A 16,036-nucleotide genomic window follows, 5' to 3' on the forward strand; every position below is an offset into this window, starting at 1 on the left:
TTCCTTTTCTTTCGTAAAATCAATTCAACGAAATATAAATAAATAAATAAGAAGAAAAGTGTAACTTATCTACTTATTCGCCAAAATATCTGTTCGTTCTCCTAAAGTTTTCCGTTTCTCTTGTCATCTTCTTATTTTTATCTTGTTTACCGTTAACGTCTTCCTCGCGACAGCTTTAATATCGATAATTTATTTCTGTACGTATTTTCACGTAATACGTCCACGCAATATACGGATACAATTAGATAACTAAACCACGGAACGCTCATTGTCGATGTAATTTTCTTACACGTGTTTTCAAGGTGTCACGAGCAAGGCGACGGCAGAGGATTTGCACTACGGCGACATTTCCTGCCAATTAAATACAACTACGTTATCCATCGTGGATTTACCAATCCAGTGTGAAGTGGCCAAAAATGAAAGTTTGTAAGTATCTTCGTTTACTTTGCATCTATTTAAATTATCGATAAACTATTTTTCTATTATTTTATTTCACGTTATACAACTCCGATTATTATTTAGTATATCGTGTATCGTTATATCTTATATTTGATAATATCGTTCACATTTTTCATTTTAAAATAGCAAACAGATTACAGTACTTATGTAATTGGTATTGTAACGCTTAACAAAACGATGCGATGTATAAACAAATCTTATTTTATATTTCTATTCTGTCTGTATTATTATTATATTTTTATAATTACTGTTAAACGAGTCCTTTAACCTCCAACTATAAATTATTCTATATAATTTCAATTACTCATATACACATATACTTACTTCTTTTTCTATCTCACGTAAGATCAAAAAAATTAATTTTACAACTCACAAAACAAGCATTTGGACGTTTACCATAGAAAATAATCAGTCGCTAAAGCATATGTTGAAAATGACAACGTGTGTTCGTGCTCGCCATCCTAGTAACTAGAAGATAGTCCTAGTTACAATCGATAGATTTAATCGATAGGCTCAAGATGGTTTTTCGTTGTTATCCCTAGTTTTTGTAAGCGCGTGCAATAAAGGATTTTTTGGCTCAGAACGGTGTGATAGATTTATCCATTCGATAAAATAATAACTATTGTGATCCTACCTCTGAGTATAGAAATAACAACAGCATAGAAAATAAAACTGCTAATTGTCAAGGCCTTAATTAGACCTTCCTTAAATTATTACAAATTGTTAGATTACAAGTGTAACGCACGATCTCTCTCGAATTATCGTTTATCGTAGACACAGTATATCGCTAAGAGTTATTTCTACAAGTATTTCTATAAGATACTTTCACAAGCTATTGCATACACGTTCGGACAAATATATTCGTGAACTCATATATCCGCTTAGCCAGAGATCGAATTAGAACGATGTATTGGAATGTATCTTATTTCATAGTTGTACGTCCCTGGAATTGAACGGGTCCCGCTATTGCGAATGGAACTACAACGGCCTTGGTCTCGACTATCAAATCCTAGCAGGGCCGAGTTTCATCGCCGTGTTCACGATCGTTGGCGTTATTCTAGGTATCGCAGCTGACAAGTACAACAGGTAACGCTTTTCTAATAACTACACGCTGCATATTTATGCGTTTATAGGAAATTTGAAATTGCGAAAATGCGCACGATGTGCGCATAATCCGCGGTCGACCAATAACGACAGAGGTGCAATGTAAAACGCGGTTAACGCTGTTATCAGCGTTACTGTTGCGGCGAATCGCGTTGCTGCGATCAACGCAATTTGAGGCGTAGAGATAAATTCCCGACGTTTTACTGGCGTTGCAGTTAGCTTGGTCAGAAATCAAGGGACGCAACGATGCTGATTTCAGTTGCAATACAAGCAACGACCGATAACGATAGGCGATATATCCATTTTAATGGAAGATTAAAATCTTAGTTTAAATTCAATTTGCATACTGTGCGAGTGGTTTGTACCGACTTTCCAATTATCATTTTTAGATACAATATATTCGTGAAAGGATTAAAATAACGCAACGATATCGACGAATATCCGGAAGCCTCGAACAGCGTCGAAAAGTCTAGAGGATCTCGTAGAAGACGACGAACAGAAAGATATCGTCGGTATTTTTACTTGAGAAATATTTATTCACATTCCACTTTAATATTTTCGTGCTTTATATCCCTCGCGTTCAAATGTTAATATAGCAATTTTATTAAAAGTATGCGTAACAATTACCACTGTCGTTTTTGTGTAGAAAGGGCCCCGGCGTAGTCGTTTGTATGCCTAGGGCCCGAGAAGCTCTAGACGCGACCCTAATTACTACTACTGTTACCGTTTACGAAGAAGAATGATGGAATATCGTATACCGTTAGGGTAATGCTAGGTATTTTTATAGTCTTATTATGCAATTGTTTTTTGCTTCATTTCATATTCTTGGAACATGATCGAAGCGCAATATTGAGAAGAGAAGCTAGACTAATTTCATATAATTATACTTATAATCGCGTAGGAACTATGAAATTGTTATGTTAAAGCAAATGTAGTAAAATATCGAAGATTACAGGAAATGAACGTCATAAGTCTATTTTATTGTCTGATTTTAACATTACAATCATCATATCAGTCAAATTAACTGGTTTTACAATTTTATTTGAAACTTCCTACTTCGTGTTAAATTTTTTTGTCACAATGATGTAATGACTTTCTCAACGATAACTAAAAGAATAATGTAATGAATTTTATTTTGTTTTTTATGTATTCAAACTGAAAATAATTTTGTATCGAGGCTACTTATACCGATACCAGTGAAAATGACTGGTACTTGACAAAGTGTAAAAGGATCTATTTTATTGTCTGATTTTAACACTAGAACTATCCTATTAGTCAGTTTGACTGGTTTTACAATTTTATTTGAAACTTCCTACTTCGTGTTAAATTTTTTTGTCACAATGATGTAATGACTTTCTCAACGATAATGTAATGAATTTTATTTTGTCTTTTATGTATTCAAACTGAAAATAATTTTGTATCGAGGCTACTTATACCAATACCAGTAAAAATGACTGGTACTTGACAAAGTGTAAAAGAGTCTATTTTATTGTCTGATTTTAACACTAGAACTATCCTATTAGTCAGTTTGACTGGTTTTACAATTTTATTTGAAACTTCCTACTTCGTGTTAAATTTTTTTGTCACAATGATGTAATGACTTTCTCAACGATAATGTAATGAATTTTATTTTGTCTTTTATGTATTCAAACTGAAAATAATTTTGTATCGAGGCTACTTATACCAATACCAGTAAAAATGACTGGTACTTGACAAAGTGTAAAAGAGTCTATTTTATTGTCTGATTTTAACACTAGAACTACCATACCAGACAAATTGACCGGTTTTACAATTTTATTTTCAAATTCCTACTTCGTGTTATATTTTCTTCCGCAATGACGCAACGAGTTTCGCAACGATAACTAAAAGAATAATTTTGTTTCTTATGTATTCGAATTGAAAATAATTTTGTATCGAGGCTACTTATACCGATACCAGCGAAAATGACTGGTACTCGTCAAAGTGTAAAAGAGTCCTGCGATCTGTTTATCGAACCCCAATTAACCAGTTTTCTCGTTTTGTACAACTTGCCACACGTTTTTCAAATTTTTACCGCGTATCGTTCGATATGACGACATCAGTTATCAGGAAAATTCCGGATCGATCGCTAGATCGCTAGATGCTAACGCTGGAAATACCACAGCGGTCAAAATGACTAGTTCTACAATTTTATAAATATATCGACTCTCGTTTAGGAATCGTGGTCCTAGATGGATTAATAGTACCAAAAATGTACTGCATAACGTGGAATTGCTTCTGCAAGAAAGTAATAAATCGATAAATATAAAAATATTCTATTATTACGTATTGTTCAGAGACCAGTCATTTTCGCTGGTTTTGGTAGAAATAGCTTCGTGTTAACCATCGGTATTTCTATTGTCAATGCTATAAAAACGTCTGAGAAGGAATACTTAGAATAAAATATAGCAGAATACGGTATCGAAGCCAGCAAAGCAAGAGATCAAAAATATTTGACAAATTCATACTGAGATTTCGTAGAAAAAATACAGAGAAGAGAACAAGGATATTCCTGATATTAGAATCGACATTTATCGCTATTATTTGTTTATTGTAGCGAGGCTTAAAGCCTAGTACACAATCTCGCAATCTCTGTTACGAACGTGCAGATTAAAATCTGTATTTTTTGAAACGTTCAGGATATATCAAAGATGTTTCGCGCAGAAGTCAAATAAAGATGTATTTCTTTGACAAAAAGTAAACAAAGTGTATGGTGCATTTCCATGACAATGGTTACAGGTAATCAAAAAAGACAAGTCCCATAATGGTTATCCATAAAAGAAATTAAATTGTCATCGAAAATGATTACCGGTAGCCAAAAAGATTCCATCGACGATAATTAGTTGTCTGTATTAACAAGTTACCTATCGGTTACTAAATATTTGATTATTTGAAAATGAGATTATTCGAACCTCTGACCCATTCGCCTCGAAGAACCTTTAACAGTTAGATTACATTGTTTTTTCTCACCTATAAATACACAGTAACAAAATTCATTTTTATTTACAGAGTAAGACTACTAACCATATGCACGTTGGTGTTCAGTATCGCCATAGTTCTAATGGGAGCAGTTAAGAAATATTGGCAACTAGTCATTCTACGTATGGTACTAGCGGCAGGGTAAGCTTCAATTGCTTCTCAGTTTTAATCGATCGACTGTTATAATCTGAAACATTAAATAAACGTACAGAGAAGCGGGATGCAACCCCTTGGCCACGGGTTTACTCTCTGATTGGTTCCCAGAGGAACAACGAGGGCTCGTTATGTCAATTTTCAATTGGGGCATCTATGGAGGCTACGGTATCGCGTTCCCCGTTGGTCGTTACATTCCAGGACTAAATATCGGAGATCTGGTGTGTATAACTTGCGCTTGAAAATATCGAGAAACGTTAATTAAAACAAAAGACCGCATAGCGTATTGGAAATTCCCGCTATTTGTCCAAATGCACGGTGAATGTATTTTACAGAATTACCAAAGCTGATTTGGCTTGACCTGTAACAGAAAAATTTAGATAAAGCTTTCAAACTAGCACGGTCGTTTCTTTCTTTCGCGTTAAAATCTGCTTCCCGTTGCTTCGAAGAAACGATAGTGACGAACAAAAAAGAGGAACTTGATTATCCACAAGAAAAGTACGACAAGTCGATACTCGTGCAAATCGAGCGATCAAAGGGGATTCGAAGCGAAGTAAAGTTTCTTTTTAGCAAAGATTAAGCGAATGGATTAACGGATGAATCGTGTGAGTAGAGGATGAAGAAAAAGCAATTAGTAAAAGGACCAGATAACACGACTGTCCGGAGCAGTCAACCAGAAAATGAAAGATTTCGGACGCCACATTTTCTTCGCTAAATCCTGCGATTATCGTTTTATTTTGTTTTTTAGAATTACAGCGTGAAGGTTATTTTGTCGATATCTGACTGGACGCGTTTTCTGTTAATTGTATTTTATGGTATATAAAAAGAACGATCGTGAAATCTTAGAGCAGATGGGAGAAGAAATTCAACGAGATTGAAAAATAAATATATTGTAGCGTATCGAGTACTTGCTAGACTCGATAAGGATTGTTCCAAGATCAAAAAATCAAAATCGTACAATTCTTTGAATACTACGATAACGAATAAAGTACTAAGTTCGTTACAAGAGGTTCATATCTTATTACTATTGGTATCTCTATTACGATCTTTTAATAGATTTGTAAAGGATCTACCTTTAGGTATAGAAAATTCTTTTCTTATTCGCGGTATACTCCGCGATACTTTTCTTAGTATATTCTGTAATTATTATTACAATTATTACACGCATTATTATCACACGATAATAGTTACAGAATATACTAATATTCATGTTCAACTGGAAAACCCTCGAATCCTCTCTATAGATAATAAATCATAATAATCAAAAGATGTTAATATTTGTTATCTAAATAATCTGATTCGATAAATTTCATCGATTAGTCTGCCGAGATTTAACAATGACGATGAATGATCTTTATCGTCTTTAGGGATGGAGAGCATGCTACTATGGAGCTGGTATAATCGGACTGATTATAGCTGCTCTTACTTTTACTCTTACCGAACCACAACGAAAAACAATCGGCGAGGAGGAAACGAATACCGATGGAAAGAAAGTGCCAGTTTGGAAAGTAATCCTACAACCGAGGATTATAGTATTATGCTTGGCTGCCAGCATCAGACATTGCGGTAAAAGGCAATACCTCGATGCAAAGGATTGAAAAATGCATTCGAAGGGTATATTAGCGTCTACCAGCCTGGTTTATTCCAGCAAAATTTCTAATGCTCAGAGATTTATTTGTTTATTTACATTCGCCTTTAGTATCGATGGATCGTGTATAGTAAATTTGTTGGTATTTTATATGACTTGCGTTCAAATTTATTTAATTAATTATTTATTTGAATGTCTATACTTCTAATATATGTCTATAAGGAAATATTTGTTTACATTGCTTATTGATATTCGTGAATCTTAATTTTAATCTTAATCATTCGTATTTTACATTCTCTGTGTCTAAATTTACGATATCTATACTACATTTATTTAGTCGTGTTCTTTTTTAACATCGATGAACCGTGCAGAATAAAATCTTTACGTGTTTAGAGTCGTTCGAGCATTGTATGAATTAATATGCAGTTTAAAATATTTCTTGCGTGTTACAAAAGGCGTCGAGTTTTTCAAGATTTCAATTTCCCTCGTTTTTAAACGAAGAGATATACAAAGAAAAATATTAGATCTCCTTCAATCCTATAAATATTATCTTCAAAATACTTCTACAAATTTTTCTTCGTATAAATTAACTCTTGACTACTATCAATGACGAACACAACAATTTAAGATTAGATTACTGGATTTTCGAATTTTTTATTTAATCGAATTTCATTATTAAACTTTATCACGGAGAATGTAAAACAGAAAGTAAAATGGAATACCCTGAATTTTAGTAATCTAACGTATACGATAATATAACGATACGAGTATTTAAGAGTTCAGATTCTTCTCAGATCCTAAAGTCTTTTTCCAAATTAGAGCGAAACTGGTCTTTTAGTAAAAAGAAAAAAGATAAACGACTCTTTTACAATTCGCATTTACAACGATTCGGTTCGCATATCTATACGTTTGAAACATATTTGAAATTATTTAAAAACAATTCTCTTGCTTTCAGGTGGAATGTGCTTCGCTTACAATTGCGACCTCTATTACAGAGATTACTTCCCCGACTACGATTTAGGCTGGTGGCTGTTCGCGGTGACTATAGTGATCGGTAGCATCGGTGTTGTGGTCGGTGGAGTAATTAGCGATAAATTTGTTGCGAAGATGGGTATTAGATCGCGAGTTGCTGTTTTGGCCATCAGCCAAATAATTGCTACACCGTTTGCATTTGGCTCGGTATACTTCAATCCTTTATGGGCTATGATCACCCTTGGCATTTCGTACTTCTTTGGTAAGTAAATTTAAATATGCTTTTTGTAAAGTATACTTTAGATTTGCTGTGCTTCCCAAAGGTACAGGTGCACAAGTCCCTATATACCTGTAAATAGATCTTCGCTGTTATCAGATACATTGTTCGGCAATTAGTATAACAATTGGTAAAAAGTAAGCTCATGTTGGGATAAGCTAAATTTAAATATGCTTTTTGTGAAGTATACTTTAGATTTGCTGTGCTTCCCAAAGGTACAGGTGCACAAGTCCCTATATACCTGTAAATAGATCTTCGCTGTTATCAGATACATTGTTCGGCAATTAGTATAACAATTGGTAAAAAGTAAGCTCAGGTTGGGATAAGCTAAATTTAAATATGCTTTTTGTAAAGTATACTTTAGATTTGCTGTGCTTTCCAAAGGTACAGGTGCACAAGTCCCTATATACCTGTAAATAGATCTTCGCTGTTATCAGATACATTGTTCGGCAATTAGTATAACAGTTGGTAAAAAGTAAGCTCAGTTGGGATAAGCTGGGATAAGCTAAATTTAAATATGCTTTTTGTAAAGTATACTTTAGATTTGCTGTGCTTTAGATTTGCTGTGCAAAGGTACAGGTGCACAAGTCCCTATATACCTGTAAATAGATCTTCGCTGTTATCAGATACATTGTTCGGCAATTAGTATAACAGTTGGTAAAAAGTAAGCTCAGGTTGGGATAAGCTAGGATAAGTAATTTCGTCAGAAACCCCGAACAGAGCATCCGATAGTAGCGAAGATTACGTATATGTACATAGGCCGCATAACGTGACCAAAGGTTGAGACTCTACTTCGTTGAAAATGAAACCTTAAGTGGAAAGATTCTGTTCCACATTTTGGACCTATTTTCGCATATACAGAATACTCTGCCACTCGTTGTTCTCTCATACTTAGTTGACGATTAGATAAAAAGCCTTGGACAAAATTTTATTCTATGTTTTTGACTTATCTTCGCACGTAGAATCAATCTCTGATCGGTTGGCCAGATTACGCGGGACACCCTGTATAAGAGCTTTTATACCTCGAGACTACTATCTCGTCCAATGATCTCGATCAACGGTGGCATTCGAAAGAATTTTCTTTCTATTTATATTTTTCTTTATATTTACTGTATTTACTAAACGTTCTACGTTTAAATATACTTTTGTATATTGGCAATGTACGTTAATACCGGGTGTTCCATTTACATCGATCCCTGAGAACATTAGCAAAATAATTCATGATATGGGAAAATGTTTCCAGCGAAAGTTAAATGATTTCCATGCTGGACATAATTCTGCGTCATTAATTTTGCCAAATGCACAGATAGAACTCGGTCTTCTCCTCAAACTTTTTCCTATACATGTTAGCGGTGGTCGGTCTTAGTTTCCGAGATATTTGCGAAAAACTGTAGTTACTACTACAACGAATCGTACGTAGAATTGAGAGTTTGCGGCAGCGTATGCGTCTGTGTTAGTTGCCAGCGATTGGATTAAATGAGCCGCTCGATTCTACGTAGGATTCCGTGTAGTAGTAACTATAGTTTGTCGCAAATATCTCGGAAACTAAGACCGAACGGCAGTAACAGTAAGTATAACGTTTCGCAAAAAGTCGAATCCGTAAAAGTGCACTGTCATGTGGCATATGCCAATGTAAATGTATAAAATTCTCTTTTATCTATGAACGATATTCTGGGAAATAATAAAATAAAAGATAGAAGAGAATATATAAATATTTATCAATGAAAAATGATACCTTTCTTATCCGTGAAACGCACTGTCATAAATCTATATCTCTCTAAAAAAATTACAAATTGGTCATTTCGACTACTCTGGTAGTTTTAATGTAGAAAAATAGGGATCAAAACCATACTTTACGAAGAAAACATAAATGGACAGACCGCAGACTCCAGATGGAGTTACAACATGGCCCTCCCCTGGAAAGACACCAAAGGCAAACACAGAAAAAACACAAAAAAATACTGGTGAATACAGAACCCATAACAAAATAAAAGAGAACATTAAACCGACAGAACTCGATTCTGACACCGCATAACACAGGTGTAAAATGTAAATATTGTAAATATTTGTAAATATTTGTAAATAATCCTATTTGACATCCCCCCCCTCCCCGCCCCATCCCTCTCATCCCACCCCTCCCCAAAGTTACACAGCACCCAAAAAGCAAACTACCGAAGCGTCCTGTTTTGCGACCAAGTTTTTCAGGACAGAAAAAAAAAAATAAAAAAAAAAAAGCTCCGCTCCCCAGAGGCTTAAACCCAAAAACCGCATCATACAACAAAACATGTAAAGCGCCGACACATAATACAGCATGGCAACATCGTACCGCCGCGTATCGGTACCTTTGCCTAACATACCATCACAAAAATTCACGTTTATTCTTTTCTATTCATGTTTATTATTAAAATCTGTATTTTCTGGACTCAATAAACTCCTTTGTAAAAAAAAAGGTAGTTTTAATGTTAAAATTCAAACTAAGCAAATATATTATCGAGTTAACGCGTACCTTACTTTGATTGCAGCCGAAATGTGGTTTGGAATCGTGTTCGCAGTGGTCGTAGAAATAGTTCCTCTTCACCTCAGGTCAACTACTATTGGTGCCTTTTTGTTCGTGATGAACAATATCGGTGGAAATTTACCAATACTGGTCGAGCCAACCAGAATGGCCATCGGATTTCGAGAATCTCTTTATATTTATTATGCCGGTTTCTATGGTATTAGTAAGTATTTCACATTAATATTTAATGTATCGATTTATATGTATCATTTTATTCATTTATAATCAGTTACCTTGTAATCCATTTTTTATCCTTACTTGTATTTTCCAATTTATTCATTTATATCCATATTTTGTATACCGTAAGTTGTAGTTCGTGATACCAATGAAATCAGGCAGATTCTATGGTACAAGATAAAACGAAAGTCAAAAGTAACAAAATTCCTTTAGAGATCTCGTTTTTAACAGGATAGGAGTATGCAGTTGGCAAAAATATATTCTACGTATGAATATAAATAACAAAAGTAGAATAAATGTTTTCTCTTTAATGTCCCATTTTTTGAGAAAATTAAATTTGAAAATACATTGTGAATATTGGAATTTATTGGCATTTTTAATTACTTACGTACAAATACCAATGTTTAAAAAACAGAATTTCCAATACAATTTTATTACTCTGATTTTCACCATATTTTAAACTATAGAATCTCTTTAATCACAAATTACGATTTGTATTGTACATGCACATGTACAACGTATATTTTCATGGTTAAGTTTCGAATTATGCGAAATAATATTCCGAACGCGTAGTTGATTAATATTTAATACTTGAATTATTAAATTATTATTGTATATTATTATTAATATTTAGGTTCTATTATGTTCTTCCTAACCATGTTCTTGATGGACGGAGCCAAGAAAGAAGAATCGAAAACGGAAATTAGTAGGAAACCAGAATTTGGATATGACAATAATACCTTCACTAACGACGAAGGACGAGTACCAACTTTAGAACTTCCTCGATTATATCCACCACCACCACATCGATTCGAAAATTCTAGGTTATAGAAGATCATAACTTCGTAAACATCAAAGATTGGTTGTAAATACATAATATCGGGATTGAAATACAAAACTATTTTAAATGTATTCATGTAAGAAGCCACGTTTCACGAAATGTAATGTCGTCTACATCGATCGATTCGTTTTAACGCGTAGATTACAAAAATACCAAAGTTTTCCGCGAAAACCTGTTATTACTGAAATATTTCATTGCGAAAATCTCCATATTGTAATTCGATTTTTTAATGCAGATAATATCGATCTCATTTTAAGCAACGATATATCGTTTAATGCATTAATCGATTTCTAATCGTTATTATCGAGAAAATATAGAAGAAGAAAGGAAATAGCATAACAAGTAGAAAAGCAAAGTATTTTAATTTAAGATTCTCAAGCTTATATAAAACGTTGCGGGTAATTTAGACCGAAATCCGCGGTCCCTACTTTACCCTACTGTCCCACCCTGTCCCATCCAATCGTCCTTCCATTTAAAGAATTGAAAATCATCTTCGTTTCTCGAGAAATATCGTTGAGTTGTATTTATCGAGGTTCACCTTTATGGAAAACATACTTTTATTCACTTCGCCCTTACTGCTCACAATAACTCATATGTATGCTGTATTTGCACTACCGTGTAGAGAAGAATAGATGTAAGGATGTAAAAACCAAAGCTCCTCAAGATCCGAAAGGTCAAATGAGGCATCGATAAACAAATGAATAGACAAGCTATGGGAATAATTAATAAAATTATTTATTTTAACTAATAACATTTTTAAGTGTTAAAAATTTGTCATTGTTTATTCTTGCAATAAAATTGTCTTTGTAGGGTAATTTTAATGTTTTTATATACTACGTATCAAAATAAATCGATTAATTAATATATAACATAATGTGTATTTCGCGAAACGTGGCTTTACTAGCAATGTGTCGAACTTCGACTTTCATGACAGCTATTCAAATAAGTATGACGTTTTGTTTCTTCTTTCGCCGCGAAAAGTATGACAATAGGATAATTAATTTCTGATCAAATTTAATAATTAAATCGAAATTAGATCTCGACAGATTAAATTATATAAAATCTTTAATAATCGAAATTAAAATGTCCTCTTGATTAAAAAATTCAATTTTTCATTGATGTTAGAAAATTTTGAATTCTATGTCTTTTTAATAAATTTCTAGTTAATTTCCTAGATCCTGTAAATATTATAATAAAATAATGTTCTGTCTAGCACCTTAATTACGGTGAGTATGATAAGGTCAACGGTGAAGTCAACAGAAACGTTATTTGTCCACAACAAAGCAACTTCTGGAAATAATATTAATATACACACGCTACTTAAGATGATTATAACTAAGAATGTCAACAACTTTTGATTGATTAGTTGAAACATAACAATCCATTATAATATGAATGGAAATTTGAATAAATCGTTTAATTCAACAATTACAAGAATATGAATACTTTTATTATTGCAAATTACGCAAAAAATTGCTTATAATCAAATTTAATGAATGACAAATTGCTTAGTTTGACTGAAATAACTCTACCTTATTCAGTGGGGAGATGTAAGTACTTCTACAGTTTATACTTGATAAAAATAATAAGCCAGAAGAATAATTTTTATTTTTCACTGTATTTTAAAAACAGCCTATTGAATATACATACATGTATTTACGCGTCTCGACAGATATATAAAAATACATATTTCGAAAACACACACGTCGCACCAACTGTGTAACACACGATACACAACAAATATACTTATACCAAGATTCATCATCAAATCATTTCTTTTATGTACAGATTATTTAATATAAATAAAAAATTATCCTTTATTTGTAATGTACAAAATAGTTCAGAGAAACTATCCTCGATTACTTCAAGGCTCAAAAAACTTGTCATGAAATATTATTGTTGCGTGTGTTGAAGGTGTGTATATTACATATTTACATATGTACACGTTCACTGGCGAAAATACTTCGAAATTTGAAAACCACAAGGGAAAAACATAGTAAGTCACGCTTTCATTTTGAATTCAATATGCTGTTAACCAAACGCATGTTACCAAACAAATCCATATTTAGCTTGTGGATATTTATGCATTTATATGAAAATAATAAAATACAAAATAGACAAAATATGCAGAAATATATAATACATCCAAAGTAAAGCGCTAATCATGATATTTAGTGGATAGAACAATTTTCTATTTAATTTCCATTCCTTCGGTTGAATTCATAAAAATATGATTTGCATAGAAGTCTGCACTCTACACATATTATATACCTAGAACTGTTTATATAGTCAAACTTCGATACCTCGAACTTCTTTAACTTAAAAACCTTCATAAAATAGGTAAAAATGGGATCTATAAATAAAAATTTGATTACACCTCGAAGTAACAGGTATATACGTATCTACATCTTATAATGAAATACCGTAACCTAATCAACCTGCATTCACCATGCTCTCCTGACCCTCGCTCCACCTGCGCACGTCCCACAAATACAACCTATATAAGTTAAACTGCTATTCACTTTTCTAAATTCCAAATAGATAGTCCATCCTTGAAAGATGAATTCCTTTTTCTTCGAGCCTCTATAATTCGAAAAATATTAATCAAAACATTTTTAAACCGTTTTCGCTCGTTAAATTTCTCTTAAATTTCGCGAAAAATAAAATTCGACATAGTCTCCATAGGTCAAAGATTTTAGCTTTTCCCTTGAAATTCGAGTTCCTGAAGTTCGACTGCAAAAGTATTTTTAGTTACTCTATAAGTGACATTCAAATTATGCATTTATAGGAAATTTGAAAGTGCAAAATACAGAGAAATAAAATATTCAAAATATAGTATAATTATAGTACTTAAAAGTCAAAACTAATGTCTATCTAGATTCCATTTTCTAAATCGAATTTGCGAAAGTATGAATCATGGACATAAGTGTCCGTAATTTAAAAATCACGATATCAACAAAAATGAATTTGTCATATTTTTCCTATGTGATCTTCGTTTATATCGGTAATAAACACATATATAATTTATTCAAGTGTTGCATATTGTACATCACTGAATAGTTCTGTAATAACAAAACATATTACAGTGAACGTTTTATGTGAAGTGTCATTGGATACACAAGAGATGTAAAAAGTGTCTTGTGTACCAACACTTCACCTGACAACTTTGTTATTGTATGTCTGTGAAACGATTCAATCATATGATCTGTGCTATGAGATATAGTAGAGACCACAAGTATTGTATTGGCAATGAGATTTAAAGAGAGAAAATTGGAAAATTCAGAAATGTATAGAATAAACTTAATATGTTATAATATATTATATAATATATTATAAAACAATATACAGAAAACATACAAGATAAAGTACCTATAATAATATTTAGTGAATGCAATAAATGCCCATATTTAAATTCCACCATAAAAATATGAATTTGTGTAAGAATATGATTGGCCAAGAACTTTCTATGTATCTGCGGATTTCTATATAGTAATTAAAACATTCAATTTCAACAATTTCTCCATTCCTGAATGATTTAAATTTTAATTTCATTAGTTAACCGATTCAGGTTAATAAATTCAATGAATAAAAATATAGATTTCTTTGCAATACTATTTTAGGTATTATTAATAGCATGTGATAAGTTTCAATTAGTTATTGTGTTATTTAGTTAATAGCTATGATCTCTGCTATATATGTAGATTGTACATATGATATATATATATATATATACATATGTATAATTATGATTGTGAACAGAACAACGCATATAACTCCTGATATTTTACAGATATCATGACGTAAAATGTGGATATCATCACTTGAACAAACATGAGGATCTATATATCTTCTGTACAGCCTCGTTGACAGTATTATTAATTTACTCCTATAAATAACATAATCCAATGTTACATAAACATTAAATACCTTACATATATGTATGTATACGTATATACATACCTAGATAATACTATTGACATCTCATTGAAAAAGTAGTACGAATAATTAGTGGAACAAACATAATGTTATGTCTTACACATATTCATCTCTGTGTATTAAAGGAATCATATATGACTGACAAGTATGATTCTGTGTATACTGACTAATTCGCGCTTTTTATCTTATAACTAGCTTATTATTATTTATAGACTCGTTACAGGAATTAGGAATTAGTTGTTTGTTATACTGCAGAATGGTTCTTCAGTTTGTTTTCCACCAAATTAAATTATTATGTTCGATTTACTCGAACATTTCACTTTTAGAAAAGTACAATCAGTCACAAAAGTTCTCACACACCCTAATAACAAAGATGTATATTTAATATAGTATCATTTTTAAATCTAATATATTATTAAGATATATTAAATATATTTTGTTTTTATTAATTTAATGAAGTATTTTTATTCCATATATGAGAATATATAGAACTATAAAATGTAAATGTGAATATAAATCATGTAAATCATATTCATAAACAAGAATGTGATGAAGATGTTTTATTTTAATAAAAACTAGTCTTTTTATAGAGCATACCAAGAATTTTGTAACTGACTGTATATCATTTTCACGCTTAATTGTTTTAATGTGTACTTATGTATACTCATTGGTTTCATTTGCTGAATTTTCACGTTGATTCTTCTAAATACTAATTGTGCATGATCTGTATTTATTTATAGATACTCCATCCTAATATTCCTGTCACCAGTTATTTTCTAATTTCAAAAGAAATGTTTATTGATATTGATTACATCTATAGAAAGACTGTATAATTTAATTTCCCTTTCTCAATAGAATAATACACTTCTTTTGTTTTCATTTATAATTGTCTTACAAAATAACTTATAATTATTTTACTAAACTTTCATGATTTATGTACAGAAATAATTTACAGTTATTTATAGTTAACACATA

The 16,036-nt window shown here is 32.1% G+C and overlaps 1 protein-coding gene across 2 annotated transcripts in view; it reads left to right on the forward strand.

The window, feature by feature from the left end:
* The window catches only part of LOC117235679 (D-galactonate transporter), a 35,427-nt gene extending 23,580 nt beyond the window's left edge, over positions 1–11,847 (forward strand). The window contains exons 3-10 of one of the 2 annotated variants that reach the window (XM_033497942.1): positions 303–426; positions 1,393–1,545; positions 4,591–4,701; positions 4,772–4,934; positions 6,081–6,279; positions 7,257–7,535; positions 10,073–10,270; positions 10,919–11,847. In XM_033497942.1, the coding sequence (XP_033353833.1) occupies positions 303–426; positions 1,393–1,545; positions 4,591–4,701; positions 4,772–4,934; positions 6,081–6,279; positions 7,257–7,535; positions 10,073–10,270; positions 10,919–11,115 (1,424 nt within the window). In that variant the 3' untranslated portion in view covers positions 11,116–11,847. The remainder of the gene's footprint in view (positions 1–302; positions 427–1,392; positions 1,546–4,590; positions 4,702–4,771; positions 4,935–6,080; positions 6,280–7,256; positions 7,536–10,072; positions 10,271–10,918) is intronic. The other variant, XM_033497943.1, reaches the window with a different exon arrangement.
* Positions 11,848–16,036: the final 4,189 nt, after the last annotated feature.

Source organism: Bombus vosnesenskii, unplaced genomic scaffold (assembly GCF_011952255.1).
Source record: "Bombus vosnesenskii isolate JDL3184/JDL3185 unplaced genomic scaffold, Bvos_JDL3184-5_v1.1 scf7180000013319, whole genome shotgun sequence".
Taxonomy (NCBI): domain Eukaryota; kingdom Metazoa; phylum Arthropoda; class Insecta; order Hymenoptera; family Apidae; genus Bombus; species Bombus vosnesenskii.